At 44.5% G+C, this 20,097-nt stretch overlaps 1 protein-coding gene across 4 annotated transcripts in view; it reads left to right on the top strand.

Moving 5' to 3' along the window:
• Nucleotides 1-17,255, top strand: part of pde5ab (phosphodiesterase 5A, cGMP-specific, b) — a 60,305-nt gene extending 43,050 nt beyond the window's left edge. For all 4 annotated transcript variants that reach the window (XM_072718754.1, XM_072718753.1, XM_072718756.1 and 1 more), the window contains exons 16-21: nucleotides 1,445-1,545; nucleotides 3,067-3,144; nucleotides 3,306-3,369; nucleotides 13,812-13,886; nucleotides 14,177-14,260; nucleotides 15,078-17,255. In XM_072718754.1, coding sequence (XP_072574855.1) covers nucleotides 1,445-1,545; nucleotides 3,067-3,144; nucleotides 3,306-3,369; nucleotides 13,812-13,886; nucleotides 14,177-14,260; nucleotides 15,078-15,197 — 522 coding nt within the window. In that variant the 3' untranslated portion in view covers nucleotides 15,198-17,255. The remainder of the gene's footprint in view (nucleotides 1-1,444; nucleotides 1,546-3,066; nucleotides 3,145-3,305; nucleotides 3,370-13,811; nucleotides 13,887-14,176; nucleotides 14,261-15,077) is intronic.
• The last annotated feature ends 2,842 nt before the right edge of the window (nucleotides 17,256-20,097 follow it).

The following is a 20,097-nucleotide window of genomic DNA, read 5'->3' as shown; positions in this document are numbered from 1 at the left end:
TGTAATCCCTCACAGCCACGTCACAGCCCCGTTGCAGTGTAATCCCTCCCAGCCACGTCACAGCCCCGTTACAGTGTAATCCCTCACAGCCACGTCACAGCCCCGTTGCAGTGTAATCCCTCCCAGCCACGTCACAGCCCCGTTACAGTGTAATCCCTCACAGCCACGTCACAGCCCCGTTACAGTGTAATCCCTCACAGCCACGTCACAGCCCCGTTACAGTGTAATCCCTCCCAGCCACGTCACAGCCCCGTTGACAGTGTAATCCCTCACAGCCACGTCACAGCCCCGTTACAGTGTAATCCCTCCAAGCCACGTCACAGCCCCGTTACAGTGTAATCCCTCCCAGCCACGTCACAGCCCCGTTACAGTGTAATCCCTCACAGCCACGTCACAGCCCCATTACAGTGTAATCCCTCCCAGCCACGTCACAGCCCCGTTACAGTGTAATCCCTCACAGCCATGTCAAAGCCCCGTTACAGTGTAATCCCTCACAGCCACATCACAGCCCCGTTACAGTGTAATCCCTCACAGCCACTGTTAAAGTGTAACTGATCACAGCCATGTCACAGCCCTGTTACAGTGTAACTGATCACAGCCATGTCACAGCCCCGTTACAGTATAATCCCTCACAGCCCTGTTACAGTTTTATCCCTGACAGTAGTGCAGGGCTGCCAACATTGGGCAGCTGGCTGGAGTGAGATTTGAGACAAGTGTGCACATACATACACACGTATGTACATGTATGTAACAATTTTATTACTTCTTAAATAGTTTGTATGGTTTGCAAACTACCCAATGACTTTTATGTAGCTAATTTTAGGTTTATAATGGAATAATAATGATTTGCCATAAGATTTCTTGTGTGAGAAGTCTGAAAGTAGAAGTAGTGTGAGAATCTGAAAGTGTGAGTGTCACGCCAGATGTGATGTGTGAGAGTTGACAACTCGGCAGTAGCATAATTACTGTGTTAGCATTTAATCCCTGACAGTAACACTATAGCTGTGTTAGCATTTAATCCCTGACAGTTACATCACAGCTGTGTTGCAATTAATCTCTGACAGTAATATTATAGCTGTGTTAGCATTTAATCCCTGACAGTAACATTATAGCTGTGTTAGCATTTAATCCCTGACAGTGACATTATAGCTGTGTTAGCATTTAATCCCTGATAGTAACATTATAGCTGTGTTACATTTAATCCCCGAGTAGCATCTTAGCTGTATTGGATGTGCAATCCCACTGAACACTTGCTGTGAATTGGACTCTTTATGTACCTTCAAGGGAGCTTTATCAGTAAAAAAAATCCAAGAATACTAAATTGCATCAAAAGCAAACATCTTCCTGAATAGTAATTTTCTTATACTGATTGTATATTGTCTTTTGTTACACATCACACTAATCTATCCCTGTCTGTCTCCGTCTGTCTATGTCCTGCCTTCAGGGGAACCAAATCCTGAGCGGCCTTTCTGTAGATGAGTACAAAACCACCTTGAAGATGATCGAGAGGGCTATTCTGGCCACTGACCTGGCGCTCTATATGGAGTACGTACCCGGTGACAGAAACAGCTGAGCGTTGGAGGCAGGATCCACTATTAGAGGCAGGATGACCCAGAGCCCACAGGGTCCGGTACACCTCAGTGCCGTCACTCTCAAGTGTTGTGTAAAATGAATGTTGTTGAGGAATATGAAGCTGGTTGCATTCATGGTGGGTCTTCATATGTAAGGGGGCTTATTCCAAACCTGGGGATGGAAACAGAACTGATAACAGGTAGGACCAACCTGTCCCTGTGCATCATTCTCAGGCAGGGGGAATCCCCAGCACTGTGGGCCCCTCCGCTGACGAGCAATACTAGGGTGTCACATCACAATAAGTGTGCATGTGCAATAATCACCAGGGCTTTAGTTGACAGGCGTAAAAATTTGTCTAGACGCCAGCATTTCGGTATTTACTTACACTCACAGTTTATTAGCTTTTAGGTATCACAATGCGCCGCTCAATATTGTATGCGTACTACTAATCTGCTTATTTAATCGTGGGGCGTAAGTAAACGTCCGTATAGTACCGAAAAGCTGGCGTCCGAACAAATGTTTACACCTGTAAACATCGCATTTGTCGGGACTGATTTCTGTCTGTTAGCACAACTCATGGCAGCACTGGAAACTTATTTGACTCAATCTATTGGTAGATAATAACAGGTTCAATTTCGGGTAAGTTTCATCTCCTCTTTTGTTTTATAGATGGTGAAATATTAAGTGCAAATATTTCAAATAATTGCCATGACATATTGTGCAGCCCTAATAATAACATCTGCTAGGCTCTGCTGTCAGGAGCAGATTTGTATGTTTATGCTTGAGAAGTGGAGCAAATCAAGAATACGATAATGGCTAGAAACTAGGGTTTTAAAGGGAAGAGCCTCCTGAATGTTTTACCCTTTTCTTGTTCATGTCTGTTAATGGTTTCCTAAGGTATGGTCTCGAATAAAAAGCCATGGCTGTGTATTTTTAGAAGCATAGTCCTGTCAAAGTCGGGAGCTGGATGTCAGACTCGTTTAGTTGTGTAGAACAGCATTTTGACATTTTGCTTCTACAGCAATGTGACATTGCTTCAGCAGTTTAATCCTTCACAGTCATGTCACAGCCCTGTTACAGTGTAACTGATCACAGCCATGTCACAGCCCTGTTACAGTGTAACTGATCACAGCCATGTCACAGCCCTGTTACAGTGTAACTGGTCACAGCCATGTCACAGCCCTGTTACAGTGTAACTGGTCACAGTCATGTCACAGCCCTGTTACAGTGTAACTGGTCACAGCCATGTCACAGCCCTGTTACAGTGTAACTGATCACAGCCATGTCACAGCCCTGTTACAGTGTAATCCCTCATTCATATCATAGTCCCGTTACAATGTAATCCCTCACAGTCATGTCACAGCCCTGTTACAATGTAATCCCTCACAGTGATATCACCGCCATTACAGTTTAATCCTTCACAGTAATGTCACAGCCCTGTTCTGTAAACATGCTTATAATAATAACAATAATTTCACTTCCATCTGCTTTCAGAAAGCGAGGCGAATTCTTTAATCTCACCAAAAACAGCCAGTTTCTGTGGGATGATGAGTACCACAGAGATCTGCTGAGGTGAGCCAGAGCTGCCTGTTAGCACTTGTCTTCTCCCTGACAGCCCAGGGTGCTCCGCATGCTTCCACCAGCACCTGGTCTTTGTCTGCCCAGTTTAGTTAAACTCCCACAGGGTCTCCAAGGTGACGTTCTGATCCGGCCCATGTGATGCCACCCTGCAGGTCAATGCTGATGACAGCTTGTGACATCTCCGCCATCACCAAGCCCTGGCCTGTGCAGAAGAAGGTGGGTTTTTAAATCGTCTGGGAGCAGGAACATCCCACTAACATAGAGCTCAGTCTTATACAGAAGCAGGGAGGTGGGGTGCTGCACTGCTCAGATTATACATTAGGATTTTCCCTGTATTCCTATGTACTCAGTTTGAGGGCTCACTTGCATCTTCAGCCGTCAATCTACTTTAAAAATATATATTACTTTATTACATGTAGCATGTTTACGATAGTTGCTGAAAAATGCTTCATGGTAAATTTCCAGACTGAAAGAATAACTACATTTTCCCATTTGTGGAAAAATGAGAATTCCATGCACGTGTTACAGAAGGCAACCAAGTAGTAGTGGGAGAGGCAAATAGGTGTTCCTACACGTCTGAAGCACCTTCTGAAATTTCTGCCTAACTGCGCTCCTGGTGGACTCCTCACTTCCATTTTCGCAGTGCGTGGCTGAAAGGTTGGCTGCTGTTGGCGCCGCCTCAGGACAGTCCATGTAACCCACATGATAGTGGATCACATGAAAGAAAGTGTTAAAACGGTTAGTATTTAAATAGTTAAAAATAGTAATATTAAAAAAAAAAATATTACAAATAGGAAGTTTTTGAAAGGAAAAAAAAATCAATTCATGTGCTGTTTTGCTTTTATTTTGCCAAAGAGTCCATTTGGAAATTTATTGGAAAGCAGAGTTACATGAGGCTCAACCAATCAGAAAAATGTGCACGCTAAGTAGTCCAGCCCACCTGCTGCTGGGAGGAAGTTTGGGCGTGCTAGCGGGAAAAAAGTTTTGAGACGAGAGCGAGACCTTGGCGTTGGAAAAAAACTGGAGCTTAATAACGACGAACATTAATAAAAGTACGGAAATATTTACAGCATTTCCATAAGTTGACGATTCGGTTGCGAGTTTGGACGGATTTTGTAGGCTTCATGTAACGCTGCTTACATCTTTAAATTTTGTGGATGCATTTGCCACGGCCATTTTTCGGCATGTATTCACTCATACGGAGATCGGTCAGGTTTTTTGATTGGGCTGATGTCCTGCCTCTGGACTGTGACGTTTGATGGCGAGCCTTCCCACTCGGACCCCTTTGAAGGAGTGATTTTTGCCTGAATTAACTGGACAGACCCTGTTGCACTCTCCAGTGTGGTAGGCCCAGCTTGTGTCACCACAACAGCTCTTCAGCAGCTCCACACACACACACATACACATTCATTCACTCACAATCAAAAGAATATTATTTTTTTTGAGACTCTGAACTGGACTTGAACTTGATTTAGCATAAAACCTTATTTTCCTGAATTGCATATTTTATTTTATTTTTATTATTATTATTTGCTGATAATTTGCACCAGAAGTTTTCTTTGAGAGGAAAATTTTAAATTTTGAAAAGAGGTTGTTTTATACCAATATTGAAATATTGCTGTTGTTAAGTTTGTAAATTAACTTTTTGGGTCAATAACTACTCATTCATTTGTCTGTTTATTTATCTCTCTTTTCCTCTTTCTACAATTTCCTATTAGATATTAAAAAGGGTTCTTGTTAAAGTCTGGCTTCTGATGTCTAATTTGAACGCTCCTTGTGCTCCAGCAGCTGAACCTACTGGCCCATCCTCCAACTTCTTCCCTTGATTTAAGCTTATTGTTTGTACCCTTGAGAGTTGGGTGTTACAAGTATAATTTGGCGAGCCAGCCAGGAGCACATTGAGGGTTTAAATGTGAGACTCAGTTTTCCTTGAAGTGACATTACCAGCTGTTACATATTAAGTCCAGCAAAATGGAAATTGTAAGGCAAGAATCAGTTAAGATTCCCAATTCTGTAGTTGTTAGTGGGCTATCAGATGCAGACAGTGACGAGGAAGTATCCGAGTATCTTCAAAAATATGGTTCAATTAACCGTTATCTACGTATAGATGATCCTAGTTCAGATTTCCACAAACACATGATAGTTGAATTTGCATTTGGCACTGCCATGCAAAGGTTAGAGCCCTTATTGCCCCTTAAGCTTTATAGCTCCACTCAAACTGGCATCATGTATGAAATAAAAAGCTTGGGTAGTGTTTACACATTTGAGGCCCGAAGCAGGATTACCAAAACTTATGTTGAACAACTACGTGAAATTGCAAAATTGGGTGGGAATTCTTTGGAGCAAGTGCTAAAAGAAGAACTGGCCAACCTTGTTTCTCCTGTGGCAAGTCAAGATTCCCCTGCAGATCAGAGCCCACTTTCCCCAACATTGTCCTTGGACCAGGGGAATGTTTCATCTCCTTTGCACCTGCACTCTGGGGAACCTTCTGTCCCCACCGCTTTTGAATCTTCGAATGATGCAGTTCAGCCCTCTAGCCCCTCGATTCCCAATAAAAACCTGATCGATCTCACCCCATCTACCACTCCTCCAGTTATGCCTAGTGGCACAACCCAGCCCACAATTAATTTAAATCCACCAAACGTTCAGCGAGTTGTGGTGGAACATGTTGTGCGCAGTAGTGAGAGTTTGCCCCATTTTACCACCCCAGGTAGGCTTAGAGCTTTCTCAGGGAAAACTCCACGGCCCAATAATGAAGCAGACTATGACACATGGCGCACTAGCGTGGAGGTTCTCATGAAAGATCCTTCTGTTTCTGATTTGCACTGCACGCATCGTATACTTGACAGTCTTCTTCCTCCTGCGGCTGAAATGACTAAGCATTTGGGCCCACATGCTAGCCCTTCCGCCTATCTCAAACTGCTTGATTCTGCCTATGGAATGGTTGAAGAGGGCGATGAACTATATGCCAGGTTCATGAGCACATTTCAGAATGAAGGGGAGAAGCCATCTGTTTTTCTACAAAGATTGCATGTTGCACTGAGCACAGCGATGAGGCGTGGTGGTGTATCCCCATATGAGTTTGACCCGCGTCTCTTAAAACAGTTCTGCCGGGGTTGCTGGGAGAATGCTTTGATAGTTGATCTCCAGCTAGAGCAAAGGAAGAAAAGTCCCCCATCCTTCGCTGAGCTATTATTGTTGCTAAGGACAGAGGAGGACAAACAGGCTTCGAAAATGAGTCGAATGAAACAGCATTTGAGCAACACCAAGTCTACCCATAATGCTGGTAAACAGCGTGTCATGTCTCACGTACAAACAGCACAAGCTGCAGCAGAGATGGATCATGGCACTGAGTTTGAGGATCTAAGGAAACAAGTGGCTGACCTTAGTGCTCATCTTAACAGCCTAAGGGCGGCAAGTCACAAACCAAGACCCACTAAGCAACAAAGAGCAGAATCTCTCGCTTCCAGTGTCCAAGCTGAGGCCCATGTAGTTAAAAACAGGATAGTGACTCGGCAGAATCCTGAGACAAAGCCGAGCGGCAAACCACGTCCTTGGTATTGTTTTCGGTGTGGAGAAGATGGGCACATTGCCTCGTCTTGTGATAATGAGCCAAATCCTTCCCTTGTGATAATTAAGAGAAAACAGCTGAGAGAGAGACAGGCTACCTGGGAAGCCTCTGTTGCTCGTGGGGATGAGAAACATTTAAACTGATATCTGCTTCCATAGTGGGACGTATGGGAGTGACATCTGAAAAGTTTAGTCCCAAATCTGAGAGACCTGCCTTAAGGAGAGCCCACCCAAAGAGGTTATCGATTCGACTTCCTCAGGGGCTCGTGGGAGCTAAAACCACCGCACAAGTAACAATTGAGGGAAAAGGCACTAGTTGCCTTTTAGATACAGGGTCGCAGGTGACAACTGTACCCCAATCCTTTTATGAGCAGCACCTTGCACATCTGGCTATTCATCCACTAAATGACTTTCTTGATGTGGAGGGTGCTAATGGCCAGTTGGTTCCCTATTTAGGATACATCAAGCTCTCTATTACTTTCCCTAAAGACTTTGTAGGGTCCAAAATCGAAATCCCCACTTTGGCTCTGGTTATTCCCCACCTCCGTTCAGCAACACATGAACAGGTGCTTATTGGCACTAATACTCTTGACGTCCTTTATACTCATTTCCAGCCTTTTTCCACCTTCCAGCCATCTTTCTATGGCTATAGAGCTGTCCTTAAAATCCTTGAAACACGCCAAAGGAGCACCAGCAGCCGTACCCTGGGGTGGGCCAGAATGATTGGAAAAATGCCTGAGATGGTCCCTGCAGGACAGACAGTTGTTTTGACAGGCTTAGTTAATGTCCCAAATGCTCATTCTGGGAAGTATGGCATTGTTGAGCAGCCATTAGTGTCTACCCTACCAAATGGTCTGCTGGTCCCTGCTAGCTTAGTCAGCTTGCCAAATCGAAGGCCTTGGCATTTATCGGTTATGTTGAAAAATGAGACCGAACATGATATTGTTATTCCGCCCAAGACAGTATTAGCAGATGTCAATGCTGTAGTGCGAGTACTAAACAAAGAGCACCTGATGAGAGAGCAACTCTCTGCTGGGATGCAAATGGAAACCCTTCAACCTACAAACTTGAGTTTTGATTTTGGAGACTCTCCCCTACCAACCAAATGGAAAGAACGTGTGACAAACATGTTGAATTCCATGCCTGAGGTCTTTTCCCATCATGACCTAGATTTTGGTCACACGAACAAGGTCAAACATCATATTCGGCTTAGTGACGAGACACCCTTCAAGTACAGAGCACGTCCAATACATCCTTGCGATGTCGATGCTGTGAGAAAGCACTTACAAGAGCTTCTTGACTCCGGGATTATAAGGGAGTCTGAGTCCCCCTTTGCTTCTCCTATCGTGGTTGTTAGGAAGAAGGATGGTTCTGTTCGTCTATGCATAGACTTTAGGAAGCTAAACCTCCAAACTATCAAAGACGCATATGCCCTCCCAAGGCTTGAAGAGACATTCTCTGCTCTCGTAGGGTCAAGATGGTTTTCTGTTCTAGATCTAAAATCAGGGTACTACCAGATTGAGATGGAGGAATCTGACAAACCCAAGACAGCTTTCGTGTGTCCACTAGGCTTTTGGGAATTTAACAGGATGCCACAGGGGATCACAAATGCGCCCTCGACCTTTCAGCGACTCATGGAGAAGTGTGTGGGCGAGATGAATCTAAGAGAGGTTTTGGTATTCATTGATGATCTGATTATCTTTTCCTCGTCCTTGGAGGAACATGAGGTGCGGTTGAAGCGTGTCTTGGAACGATTGAGGGACTACGGACTGAAGCTGGCACCAGAAAAATGTACATTTTTCCAAACCAGTGTGAGATACCTTGGCCACATAGTCTCAGAAAGGGGTGTAGAAACCGATCCAGAGAAAGTTAAGGCCCTAAAGACTTGGCCTATTCCTACCAACTTGAAAGAACTCCGGTCCTTTTTAGGTTTTGCCGGATATTATAGAAGGTTCATTCAGGGGTACTCCCACATCATCAAGCCGCTTAATGAACTTACTTCTGGTTATCCACCTCTTAGAAAGGGAAATAAAAAGCCTAAACAAGCTACTAGGACAGGGTACTACAATCCGAAAGAGCTCTTTGGGCAGAGGTGGACATCCAAGTGTCAGGAAGCGTTTGACTCGATAATTGAAAAGCTGACTTCAGCTCCTGTGTTGGGTTTTGCAGACCCCCAGCTCCCATACATTCTGCATACGGATGCCAGTACGGTTGGGTTGGGGGCTGCATTGTACCAAATTCAAGATAGTCAACCAAGAGCCATAGCTTTTGCCAGCAGAGGTCTTTCAAAGAGCGAAAGGAAGTACCCTGCCCATAAGCTTGAGTTCCTTGCCCTTAAATGGGCAGTTACTGAAAAATTCTCTGACTACTTGTATGGCACAGCCTTCACAGTAGTGACTGACAGCAATCCGTTGACCTACCTCCTTACATCTGCAAAGCTTGATGCAACCGGTTATAGGTGGCTTTCTAGTCTTTCCACTTATTCGTTCCAACTCCAGTACCGAGCTGGAAGGAGTAACTTGGATGCTGACGCACTATCTCGCCGGCCTCATGGTCCACCAGAAGATGATCATGCATCTAAGAAAGAAAGTGAAAGGATTCGACAATTTGCTCTTCACCACCTGAGCGATGTTGAAGCCTCACACACTGTTCCTCAGGATGTGATTCAGGCCATATGTGACCGGCACCTCACCAACATCCTCAAAGACTCAAATGCTGAAACCCTCAGCCCTGGGTTGACGCTAGTTGAATCCCTTGCACATCAGTCCACAGCCATTCCAGGCTGTTTCCAGGAAGAACAAGCAGGTGGATTTCCCCTTATCCCTTCGTTTTCTGAAGAGGAACTAAGAGATCAACAGAGATCTGACCCTGTAATCAATGCAGTAATTGATCAAATAGAGACTGGTCAGTCCCCATCGTCCAGCCTCAGAGAAGAGTTGCCAGAGTTACCTTTACTCTTGCGTGAGCTTAACCGCCTACAGTTGCGGAAGGGAGTACTTTATCGACGACGGCAAAATGGACCCAATGTCACATTTCAACTTGTGCTCCCTGAAAAGCTAAGAGCAATAGCGTTTCAGAGCCTCCACCACGATATGGGTCACATGGGAGTCGAGCGAACGGTGGATTTAATAAGGTCAAGGTTTTATTGGCCAAAATTGTTCGCAACAATAGAAAGACTGATCAAAACCTGTGAGCGTTGCGTTCGTCGTAAGACTCCGCCTGAAAGGGCTGCTCCACTGATGAACATCAAGACTTGCAGGCCACTCGAACTTGTGTGCATGGATTTCTTATCCTTAGAGCCAGATCGCTCCAACACAAAGGACGTATTGGTCATTACTGACCACTTTACGAAGTATGCAGTGGCCCTGCCGACTCCCAACCAGCGAGCACGTACTGTAGCCAAATGCCTTTGGGAACACTTCATAGTACACTATGGGTTCCCAGAGAGACTTCACAGTGATCAAGGCCCTGACTTTGAGTCAAAGACCATTAAGGAGCTCTGTGACATCACTGGCATAAAAAAGGTGCGTACAACCCCTTACCATCCTAGAGGGAATCCGGTTGAAAGATTTAATCGAACTCTTCTCCAAATGCTTGGAACACTAAGTCAGCCTGATAAACTCCACTGGAAAGATTTTGTGAAGCCTCTTGTGCATGCTTACAATTGCACAAAAAATGATGTGACCGGGTTCTCCCCTTATGAATTGATGTTTGGCAGGCAACCAAGACTCCCGGTTGATTTAGCTTTTGGGCTTCCGGTTGATACCAACACGCAGTCCCACTCTCAGTATGTTAGTGACTTAAAACATCGTTTGGAAGAGAGTTACAAAATCGCCACTGCTAATGCGAAAAAGAATGCTGATCGCAATAAGATTCGGTTTGATAAACGAGTTGTGGACTCAACCATAGAAGAAGGTGACAGAGTTCTTGTCCGCAATGTTAAGCTGAGAGGAAGGCACAAGTTGGCAAATAAGTGGGAGGATGATGTCTATGTTGTTCTTAGACGAGTCGGTGACATGCCTGTTTATACTGTTAAGCCCGAGGCCAAGGATGGGCCTGTGCGAACCCTACACCGTGACCTGCTTCTTCCTTGTGGATTCCTCTCAGCAACTACGACAACTGGGCCGGTCAAACACCTTTCAGTCAGGAAACCAAGGACAAGACGGTGCCCCTTCAGTGAGGGTGAAGAGGAAGATAATTCAGATTCGGAGAATCCTATTTGGATACCCCCTCCTGTACGGACACCATCTGATGTATTCATCACAGTCCATGATATCCATAGGTCGAAAAATGCTCTAGACAAGATAGATGTGTCAACTGCTCCCGTTCCTTCTGACCCTCAGGCAGTAGGAGATGGAGGAGAGCTATTAATGCAGAATATGCCTGATACGGACACCCCACCTGAATGTGACGCTCTACTTGAACATGACACCCCACCTGAATGTGACAACCAACCTGATAATGATAATCAACCTGATGTTGACAGTTTTCCGGATCCAGTCCCATTGCTTGAATGTGATTTACCAGATAATGTCCCTGTTGATACAGATATGCAACTGCGTGAAGAACAGTCGCCTAGTGTGGATGAGACACGTCTATTGTTAGGTGTAGATGTTCAGACCAACAAAGTATCTGAAGATCAAGTGGTCACTGAACAGCCTAAAAGAGTACAGGATCAGAGTGATAGACCCCAAGATACAGAAATCACTCTTCGTCGCTCTCTTAGACAGCATGAAAAGCCTGAGAGACTTCAGTATTCAAGGCTAGGTAGTCCTATGTTAATGGTGGTGAATGCCCTCTTTCAAGGCCTTAGTGAGGCTTTTGTTAATTCCCTTCATGGATTGGAGGATGTAGATCATAGTCATGGTAGGGACATGGGAACAGTGTAAGTAATTTAGTAATAATTTAGTTGATACTGTGCAGATGCCCAGGGACGGGCATATAGTCAAGAGGGGAGGGTGTAACCCACATGATAGTGGATCACATGAAAGAAAGTGTTAAAACGGTTAGTATTTAAATAGTTAAAAATAGTAATATTAAAAAAAAAAATATTACAAATAGGAAGTTTTTGAAAGGAAAAAAAAATCAATTCATGTGCTGTTTTGCTTTTATTTTGCCAAAGAGTCCATTTGGAAATTTATTGGAAAGCAGAGTTACATGAGGCTCAACCAATCAGAAAAATGTGCACGCTAAGTAGTCCAGCCCACCTGCTGCTGGGAGGAAGTTTGGGCGTGCTAGCGGGAAAAAAGTTTTGAGACGAGAGCGAGACCTTGGCGTTGGAAAAAAACTGGAGCTTAATAACGACGAACATTAATAAAAGTACGGAAATATTTACAGCATTTCCATAAGTTGACGATTCGGTTGCGAGTTTGGACGGATTTTGTAGGCTTCATGTAACGCTGCTTACATCTTTAAATTTTGTGGATGCATTTGCCACGGCCATTTTTCGGCATGTATTCACTCATACGGAGATCGGTCAGGTTTTTTGATTGGGCTGATGTCCTGCCTCTGGACTGTGACGTTTGATGGCGAGCCTTCCCACTCGGACCCCTTTGAAGGAGTGATTTTTGCCTGAATTAACTGGACAGACCCTGTTGCACTCTCCAGTGTGGTAGGCCCAGCTTGTGTCACCACAACAGCTCTTCAGCAGCTCCACACACACACACATACACATTCATTCACTCACAATCAAAAGAATATTATTTTTTTTGAGACTCTGAACTGGACTTGAACTTGATTTAGCATAAAACCTTATTTTCCTGAATTGCATATTTTATTTTATTTTTATTATTATTATTTGCTGATAATTTGCACCAGAAGTTTTCTTTGAGAGGAAAATTTTAAATTTTGAAAAGAGGTTGTTTTATACCAATATTGAAATATTGCTGTTGTTAAGTTTGTAAATTAACTTTTTGGGTCAATAACTACTCATTCATTTGTCTGTTTATTTATCTCTCTTTTCCTCTTTCTACAATTTCCTATTAGATATTAAAAAGGGTTCTTGTTAAAGTCTGGCTTCTGATGTCTAATTTGAACGCTCCTTGTGCTCCAGCAGCTGAACCTACTGGCCCATCCTCCAACTTCTTCCCTTGATTTAAGCTTATTGTTTGTACCCTTGAGAGTTGGGTGTTACATCCATCATCTGTGGCACCCAAGTAAAGTAGCTTTTTATTTCCCAGAAGCACTGTTTGGCTTGGCTGGCGGCAGAGCTCTGATTGGTCGGCCGCGGCCATGCTCCCTGTCACATCCCATCCGCCGTTCGCTTGGGTTCTCATGGGAACCAAATGCCGAGCCTTTATTGTTGGCTTTAGCATATGAACGTCTTCGTCATGCGGTATGATTCGCTCTTCCTGAATGGCAAGTGGCCAGTCCAGGTGGGCCTGCTCTCAGCTGCTGAAGCTCATGCCAGGCTGAGCCACTTTGCTGTTTTAAGGCCGGTAGAGGGCCATGCTGAATCGGGCTGGGCTGGATGCCTCCGTCATGCTAATGTTCTTCCCGCTACACTGAGCTGTATACAGAGGGATTTACTGTAATAACAGAAGAAGGCCTGTTATGTGGTTCGGATGATTGATGTGAGAGTGTTTGTTCCTATGGGAAGGCCAAAATGGCAGGCTTTTGTTGCTTTGGTTAAACCCATACCTTCCTGTTGCTTTGGTTAAACCCATCTCTGCCCCTGTCACCAACCTCGTGTGCCATGATCCTGTTGGCTATCCTTCCCAGAGAAAGACTTGCAAGCACATACCATGGTCACGATCGGGTTAGGACCATGTAGACGTTAACCACAGTCCAAGCCACAGTGCTGCTTCTGGGAACCTTTACTGGTTTGAAAGAATCACTTGGAAGGTCTTGGGTTCCTGTAATAATAGTCCTGGAGTCCAGTAGTATCTTCAGCTAGGACCTTTTTATAGTGAGTTTGAGATGGCTCCACCAGTCTGCAGATGAGGATAACTCTTTGGAGAATGAGCCACAAGCGAGTCTCCTGACGTTTCCGTCTTACATTGTGCCGGTAGTCCCCGTTCTTGGGTTAAGGGGAGTAACTCTGCCTCCATTCTCCCTCCTTTTGCTACTTCTCTGCTGTCTTTCTGCAGATCGCCGAGCTTGTCGCCACGGAATTCTTCGAGCAGGGAGACAAAGAGAGGCGAGAGCTCAACATCGAGCCCATCGTAAGCCGGCGAGGGTCTATTTCCAGCACTCTGATGTATTTTGGGTGCCGGTTTGAGCTATTTACCCACGCTCCCCTGGAGAGCGAGGCCGGCCGTGGTCGGGGGGCCTCTCTATGTCCATGATGCCTTTCTCAAAACAAAACGTCAGTGACTCACTAATGTGCCTGACTTCAAAGCGCCACTCACTCCCCACCCACCCTCTGTCGTAATGTACTGATGTCCCCGCATGCACTGACCCCCATCTCCTCCCCCCATCCCTGCCTGCCCCCTTGTCATCTCGCCTTTCCCAGGACCTGATGAACCGGGAGAAGCAGGACCAGATCCCAGCCATGCAGGTGTCCTTCATCGACGCCATCTGCACACAGCTGTATGAGGTGAGTGACCGTCCACTGCACTGGCTTTCTTTTTCCATTGATTTCAGGTCAGGTACCAGTACCAAAACTACCAGTATGAAAAGTTCCAAACCAGCTGATGTACTCCCTCAGTACTTTGGGGCGGAACTTGCAAATGTGTTTATTGCATAGCCATAACCTGCCTTGAAAGACAAAATACATCCGCCAAAAATACGGTACCCGATGCAGTGAAAAAGCACCATTAGATGAATAACAGCCAACGTCTGGTGTACATGTGTTTGTGCATGAGATAGTTACTAAAATAAAACAAGATGTTTATTGATTGGACTGACTTTATAAACCCTGTCTGGATGTACTAATGATGAATTGGTCCAGTCAGTTCAGGGTCATGCTATATTATGTAGATCTAATGGATATTGCTAAGAACCTGCAAATGCATTGTTCCATCTAGATCAGGTTTGAGGAACCGTGGTCCATCACAGAGGACCAGATGTGCAGGTTCTGTGCTCCCTAATTTCTTTGATGACATCATCGTATGGAAAGAAGCTAGTCTTACTAGATGTGTGGCGATACCTTATTGCTGCTAGTTGCTGAAATTCCACTCAGAATCAGAATCGAGTTTATTGCCAAGTACGTTCACACATACAAGGAATTTGCTTTGGTGGTTGGTGCCAGACTTTGAGAGATGAGGTGGTTAATATATAAATATAACAGAAGTAGGAACTGCAGCCTTTGATGGACCAAGGTTCCTCTCCTCCAACCGCAGCTGTCTGCTAAGCGCTCGCATGCTCTTCATTGTCGTGCTCATGAGTGTAAAACACCCCCCCCCCCACCTCAGACCCTGGCAGGGATGTCCGAGTACTGCTCGCCGCTGCTCGAGGGCTGCAGGAAGAACCGGCAGAATTGGAAGATTCTCGCCGAGCACGGGGACGAGATGATGGTCAACGGAGAATCATAACACCTTCCACCCTCACTTGCTGGCCGGGCGGCTCCTCGACCTCTATATTTATTACTTCAATCTGGTTTATTTTTGCACATAGGAGATGCTTCTATCAGAAAAGAAATCCCTCTCTCTTTATATGTGTATATATATATATATATATATATATTATAAATATATATATCCCTCACAATAATGCTGCAGACACTGAAAAGCAGGAAGTCCGTGTGGCTCCTACCTTCGCTACTGAAGAGATGCGGACAGTTTAAACACAACATAGATATATATGAGCTCAGCCAGACTTCCACTGTGAGGGTATAGGAACTACACTTTTTAATATTTCTACACCTTCTAAGCATCACATCTATATATTTATTTGTTGTAGCATATTTATTAATTTTATAAGTTTAATGTTGAAAATATATATTAAAAAAAAACTTTTAAAGGTTAACACTGATTTTTTCCCAACATACATTTATATATGTACATATGTTGCCTTACGTAAAACATGCAATCAGTACCATAGGACAGGACATCTGACCCATACATCATTTGCAAAGGCTACCTGTGGGCTCTGTGATGTCTTTACTAACACACGATAGGTGAATGAAGGCGTAGAAAAAGTACAAACCATCGCAACATTGTTGCCAGTATAATCTGTGACATTTTCACTGGTAGGTTTTTTGGCATATCAATGAAAGGGTCTGATTTAAATGCTTCATTTGTGCGCATTTATTGCGAGACGAGCCACATGCAGCCAGCTAACAGCTGTCTGATTAGGCCCCGTGCATCTGAAGTGTTTGAGAAGGTTATTGTTTGAGCGCGAGGCAGGAGGCCCAGCGAGGCTGAACGTACACTTACCACTGACCGGTACGTTTGACACACAAACCGATTAGCTGATAGTTATGGGAGAATGTCTATAACAGCGAAAGCAACTGTTCACGTCTAAGCATCACTTTTTATAGATCTGTGTAGTATGTAGATCCTGTTATTGCTGTGATTGTATTTTAATGAAGAGATATCCTTCTTTCTGCGTCAGACAGAGTGTTGTGTCTCCGTGTTTGCAGAAACCAGGTTTAAGCTGTCAGATGGGACTTGAATGTTCGTAGGAGCCCAAACACGGAAGAGCTGAGATAGCGTGAAACGGTGTGCGGTAGGGTTAGGGTGTAGGTGAAACATGGTGTGCGGTAGGGTTAGGGTGTAGGTGAAACATGGTGTGTGGTAGGCTTAGGGTGTAGGCGCACGGGACTCTGTCCCTGGGCAGGTAAAACTGTACTGTGCAAGAAATTATGTGTCCTTTTGTATTTTTCAAATGACATTAATACCTCTAAAACCCGTGGTCACTAACTAGTGGACTCCGGTCGGTATCCAGACCGAAATACAATTGAATCCAGAACATGCAACCGACCCCCCCCCCCCAATCTGCACTGTAATGGCTTTGTGATACTGATGGAATTTGGCCCTCAGGGAAGAATTAAGGGCCGCTGCCTTAAACAGACCACTTATCTATATAAATGTACTCCTTAATAGTAGGATTCCAAGTATCCTCATGCTTTGGGTTTTCCTAGGGAAGGCAGGGTAACACCAGGTCAGTGTATAACACTAGGTGATCTGCACTGTGCCCAAGCACGTTTGACCCCCAAAATCAGGTCATGGGAACGGTATGCATCTAGCATGATCTCTAACCGTGCCTAACAGACACAATGTCAGTGATGCGACAGGCACACACATGCACACATGTACATTATACATGAACTGAACCCTAAAGGAATGGATCGGGTAGGCTGTTCTGATGGGGTAGTGACAAATATTTAACAAACATGGCAGTAAAAGGATCACTTTGGTCTCTGGCAGAGGTGCAGTGTTTGCAGGAAATTTGGGGTGATGAAAATACCCAGGAAAAACTAGATGCAACACACAAAATATTTGGTAAAATACAGGATATCTTCTTATACATGCAGAATGATTAAATGAAAATCCCTGTTTTGCATACTTTGTAAATTTTTAAGAGGGCCGTGTGGTATCGCACCCTAAACTACTCCAAATAAGCCACAAAATAAAGACATGAATCATGAAGTCCATTGTGCTGTAGCAAATTTCTACCTATGTTTTCTTCAACACAAAAAGGCACAGAGTGATGACAAAAGCCTGCTTGGGCCTGGAGGGTTAAGCGCAAAGTGAGCGCAGACCAGCAGGGAAATGGGGAACATTCAACCGGGCCAAGTGTGAGTACGGCCTTAAGGCTCATTCCACCAGCGAGCCAGAACCGTACCAACAGCAGAAATAGAGCCACATGTTTAGCAATGGTGACTGTGCTGTTACTACTGCGGTCGCTGACCATCACCGTGATACAAGCTTGCAGCAGGTGCCAAAAGCTGCCATTCTGACAACTAGCAGTAATTGTTGGTCATACTTCAAGATGCCTACATACTTTATCTAACATTGACGAAATTGGCTTCGTTTTAGCGATATGAGGTCATATGAGCAGCGAGCACCGTTGCGCCGCACTGCCTGTGTAGGGCACCCAAAGCAAACTTTTTTTTTGTTTTGTTTGTTCCGATCCTGCCCACTGTACACAATTAGCTCCACAAAACATGTTCTCATGTCACTGGTGCCATGTAATATTCCAGAATACAAAAGGCTTTGCAATCATGGATGCCTTTGAAGGAAGATTTGCTGAACTGCAAAGTTATCCACATTTATGATGTGACATCAACATTTTAAAGATGTTGCAGCCAACCTGCAGTTCATGGGTAGAAACTGCAAAGAATAATTTATTTGCACTCTCTGTGGTCCCACTGCATTGAAAACATTGTACGCCCTCTAGTATTGTGTGTGACACAGAACCACCACACTCCCTGTCACGTGCGTCCAGATGTCGTTTGAAGTATGCGGCCACATTTAGAGTTACTCACGCGATACATCAGTACAGCACATAGTTCTTGAGCGTCTGACCGTGAACAGTGTGCACCAGTTCTGAGACTGTGCCAGAGCTGCCTTGAGGATGGTTTTTTGACTAGCAAGACAATACCTTCAAAATGCATAAATACCTTCAAAGTACATAAATTGTGATGCTGTCTTCCAACTGCTCTTCAGGTCCAGGAGCCTGACCCAGGTTGCACAGGGAACAAGGCTGGGGTACTACGATGCTAAAGACATAGCAACTAGACTAGCTAGCCTTGTTGTCGTCTTCTGACATTCACGTATTCAGATAGTAGTAGATAATACATTTATAATAGTCAACATTAACAGCACGTTCCCTGGCTTTCAGTTACATTTAGCTTCACCAGTCCAGGGCTAGACATAAGCCGCGGCACCGCGGCCAATGGCCGTCGTGCCTTTCAAAATTGGCCGCACGCCTCCTCAAAATTGAAGTACCTTACGGCCAAGATTGGCCTGCCTTTAATGTTTGTCTGGCCGTATGCCCCCTTTTTACCGAAAGTAACGTTCATTACACAAAAGACTTGCGCACGACACGGTCCACTTTACCTCGTCAACAATCGATGCATCTGTACTGAACCCGAACCCAACCCTCGATACGAGAAACGAGGTCGACCCGCATATCTCGTAATTCCCAACTACTGAATGAACCGCAATGAATTCTGGACTAATACGATCATGTGTTCGTCGCATGATTGGCTGGTACGGTATGTATCGTCCAGCCTACTATGGAGCCACAGCAATGACAATGGTGCATCATCGGGGGTTTTGATTGGAAAAGCCATCCGACGGTTTCCGAATAACAGATAGGTGTCCTCTTCGGTAATCATCGTGTAGTTGTCGTCTGCTGCTTATGCTGTCACCATGCCTCGCAAAGATCGAGAACGTAAAAGAAAGCAAGCTGAACTCGCGGCTACTGCCGCAAAATGTTGCAAATTATCTACTTTGTTCATGTAAGTGTCAGATGGTGTTGTAAAAAAACATTTGCCGAGGCAGAGGATATAGGACTGGTAGCGTGCAGTGTGCAAAAAACGAACGTCAAGTCAATAATCATGTACACTAAAAGAATACGGGTGTTCTGAGCAAACAAAATACAAAAATATTGACAGCTCCTTTATTGTTGGATTTTGTTTTTTGAAATAAAGCTATATATATATATATATATATATATATATATATTCTGTCTCAAATCGAAGGTCGTATTGCGTAGGTTGTCTAAACTTGGTAATTACAGTAATTGGTAATTAGTGACTCAGTATTGGCCCAATGCCTTTTTGGAAAGTTTCTGCTTTTTTGAAAATAAAAAAATGCATCCTTTATGGAAATAAAATTCCTCCACAAGGCCCGAGGTGTCCTATGAAATTTCCAGATTTTGGCCTTGTGCCCTAGAAAAAATATGAATAGCCAAGGCCAAAGTGGCTGTGCCCTCCTAAATCCTTATGTCTAGCCCTGCCAGTCTTACCATTTTAGGGGACGACACTGATAATTCTTGAGTAACAGAACTAAGTGCTATCCTACTGAAACTGTGCCATATCATCTGGTTACCCTGTAGCATGAGAGCGAAAAATTTAACCCAGCGGCGGCCAATCTTATCCAAGGGCCATTGTGTATGGCGGATTAATAGAGGAGCGATTGGCTGAAGAGTCCTCACACCTGGGTTTGAACAGCTGACCCCAAAAACCTGCACACACACCGGCCCTTTGGCCACCCCTGCTTTAACCCGTGGTAGAAGTTAACTTGCTTTTCCCCAACACCCTTCTGATACACGGTACTCTTTCATAAGTGATAAGGCTCAGGTATTACCCCATAATGCAGTAGCCACTAAATTGTGCATGGTTGCCTGCCTATGCCTAAGATAATTTTGATTAGGTATTGAAATGCAGATTAAATTGAGGCCAAAGACTGTCATATAGTATGTGAAAATAAACACATTGTTCTTTGATGGTATAATCAGATATTGGAGTATCTTTTTTGCATA

The sequence above is a fragment of the Paramormyrops kingsleyae genome, chromosome 12 (assembly GCF_048594095.1).
Source record: "Paramormyrops kingsleyae isolate MSU_618 chromosome 12, PKINGS_0.4, whole genome shotgun sequence".
Lineage (NCBI taxonomy): Eukaryota > Metazoa > Chordata > Actinopteri > Osteoglossiformes > Mormyridae > Paramormyrops > Paramormyrops kingsleyae.
Note: the sequence above shows the minus strand (reverse complement) of the source record. Positions and strands in the feature narration are given on the sequence as shown.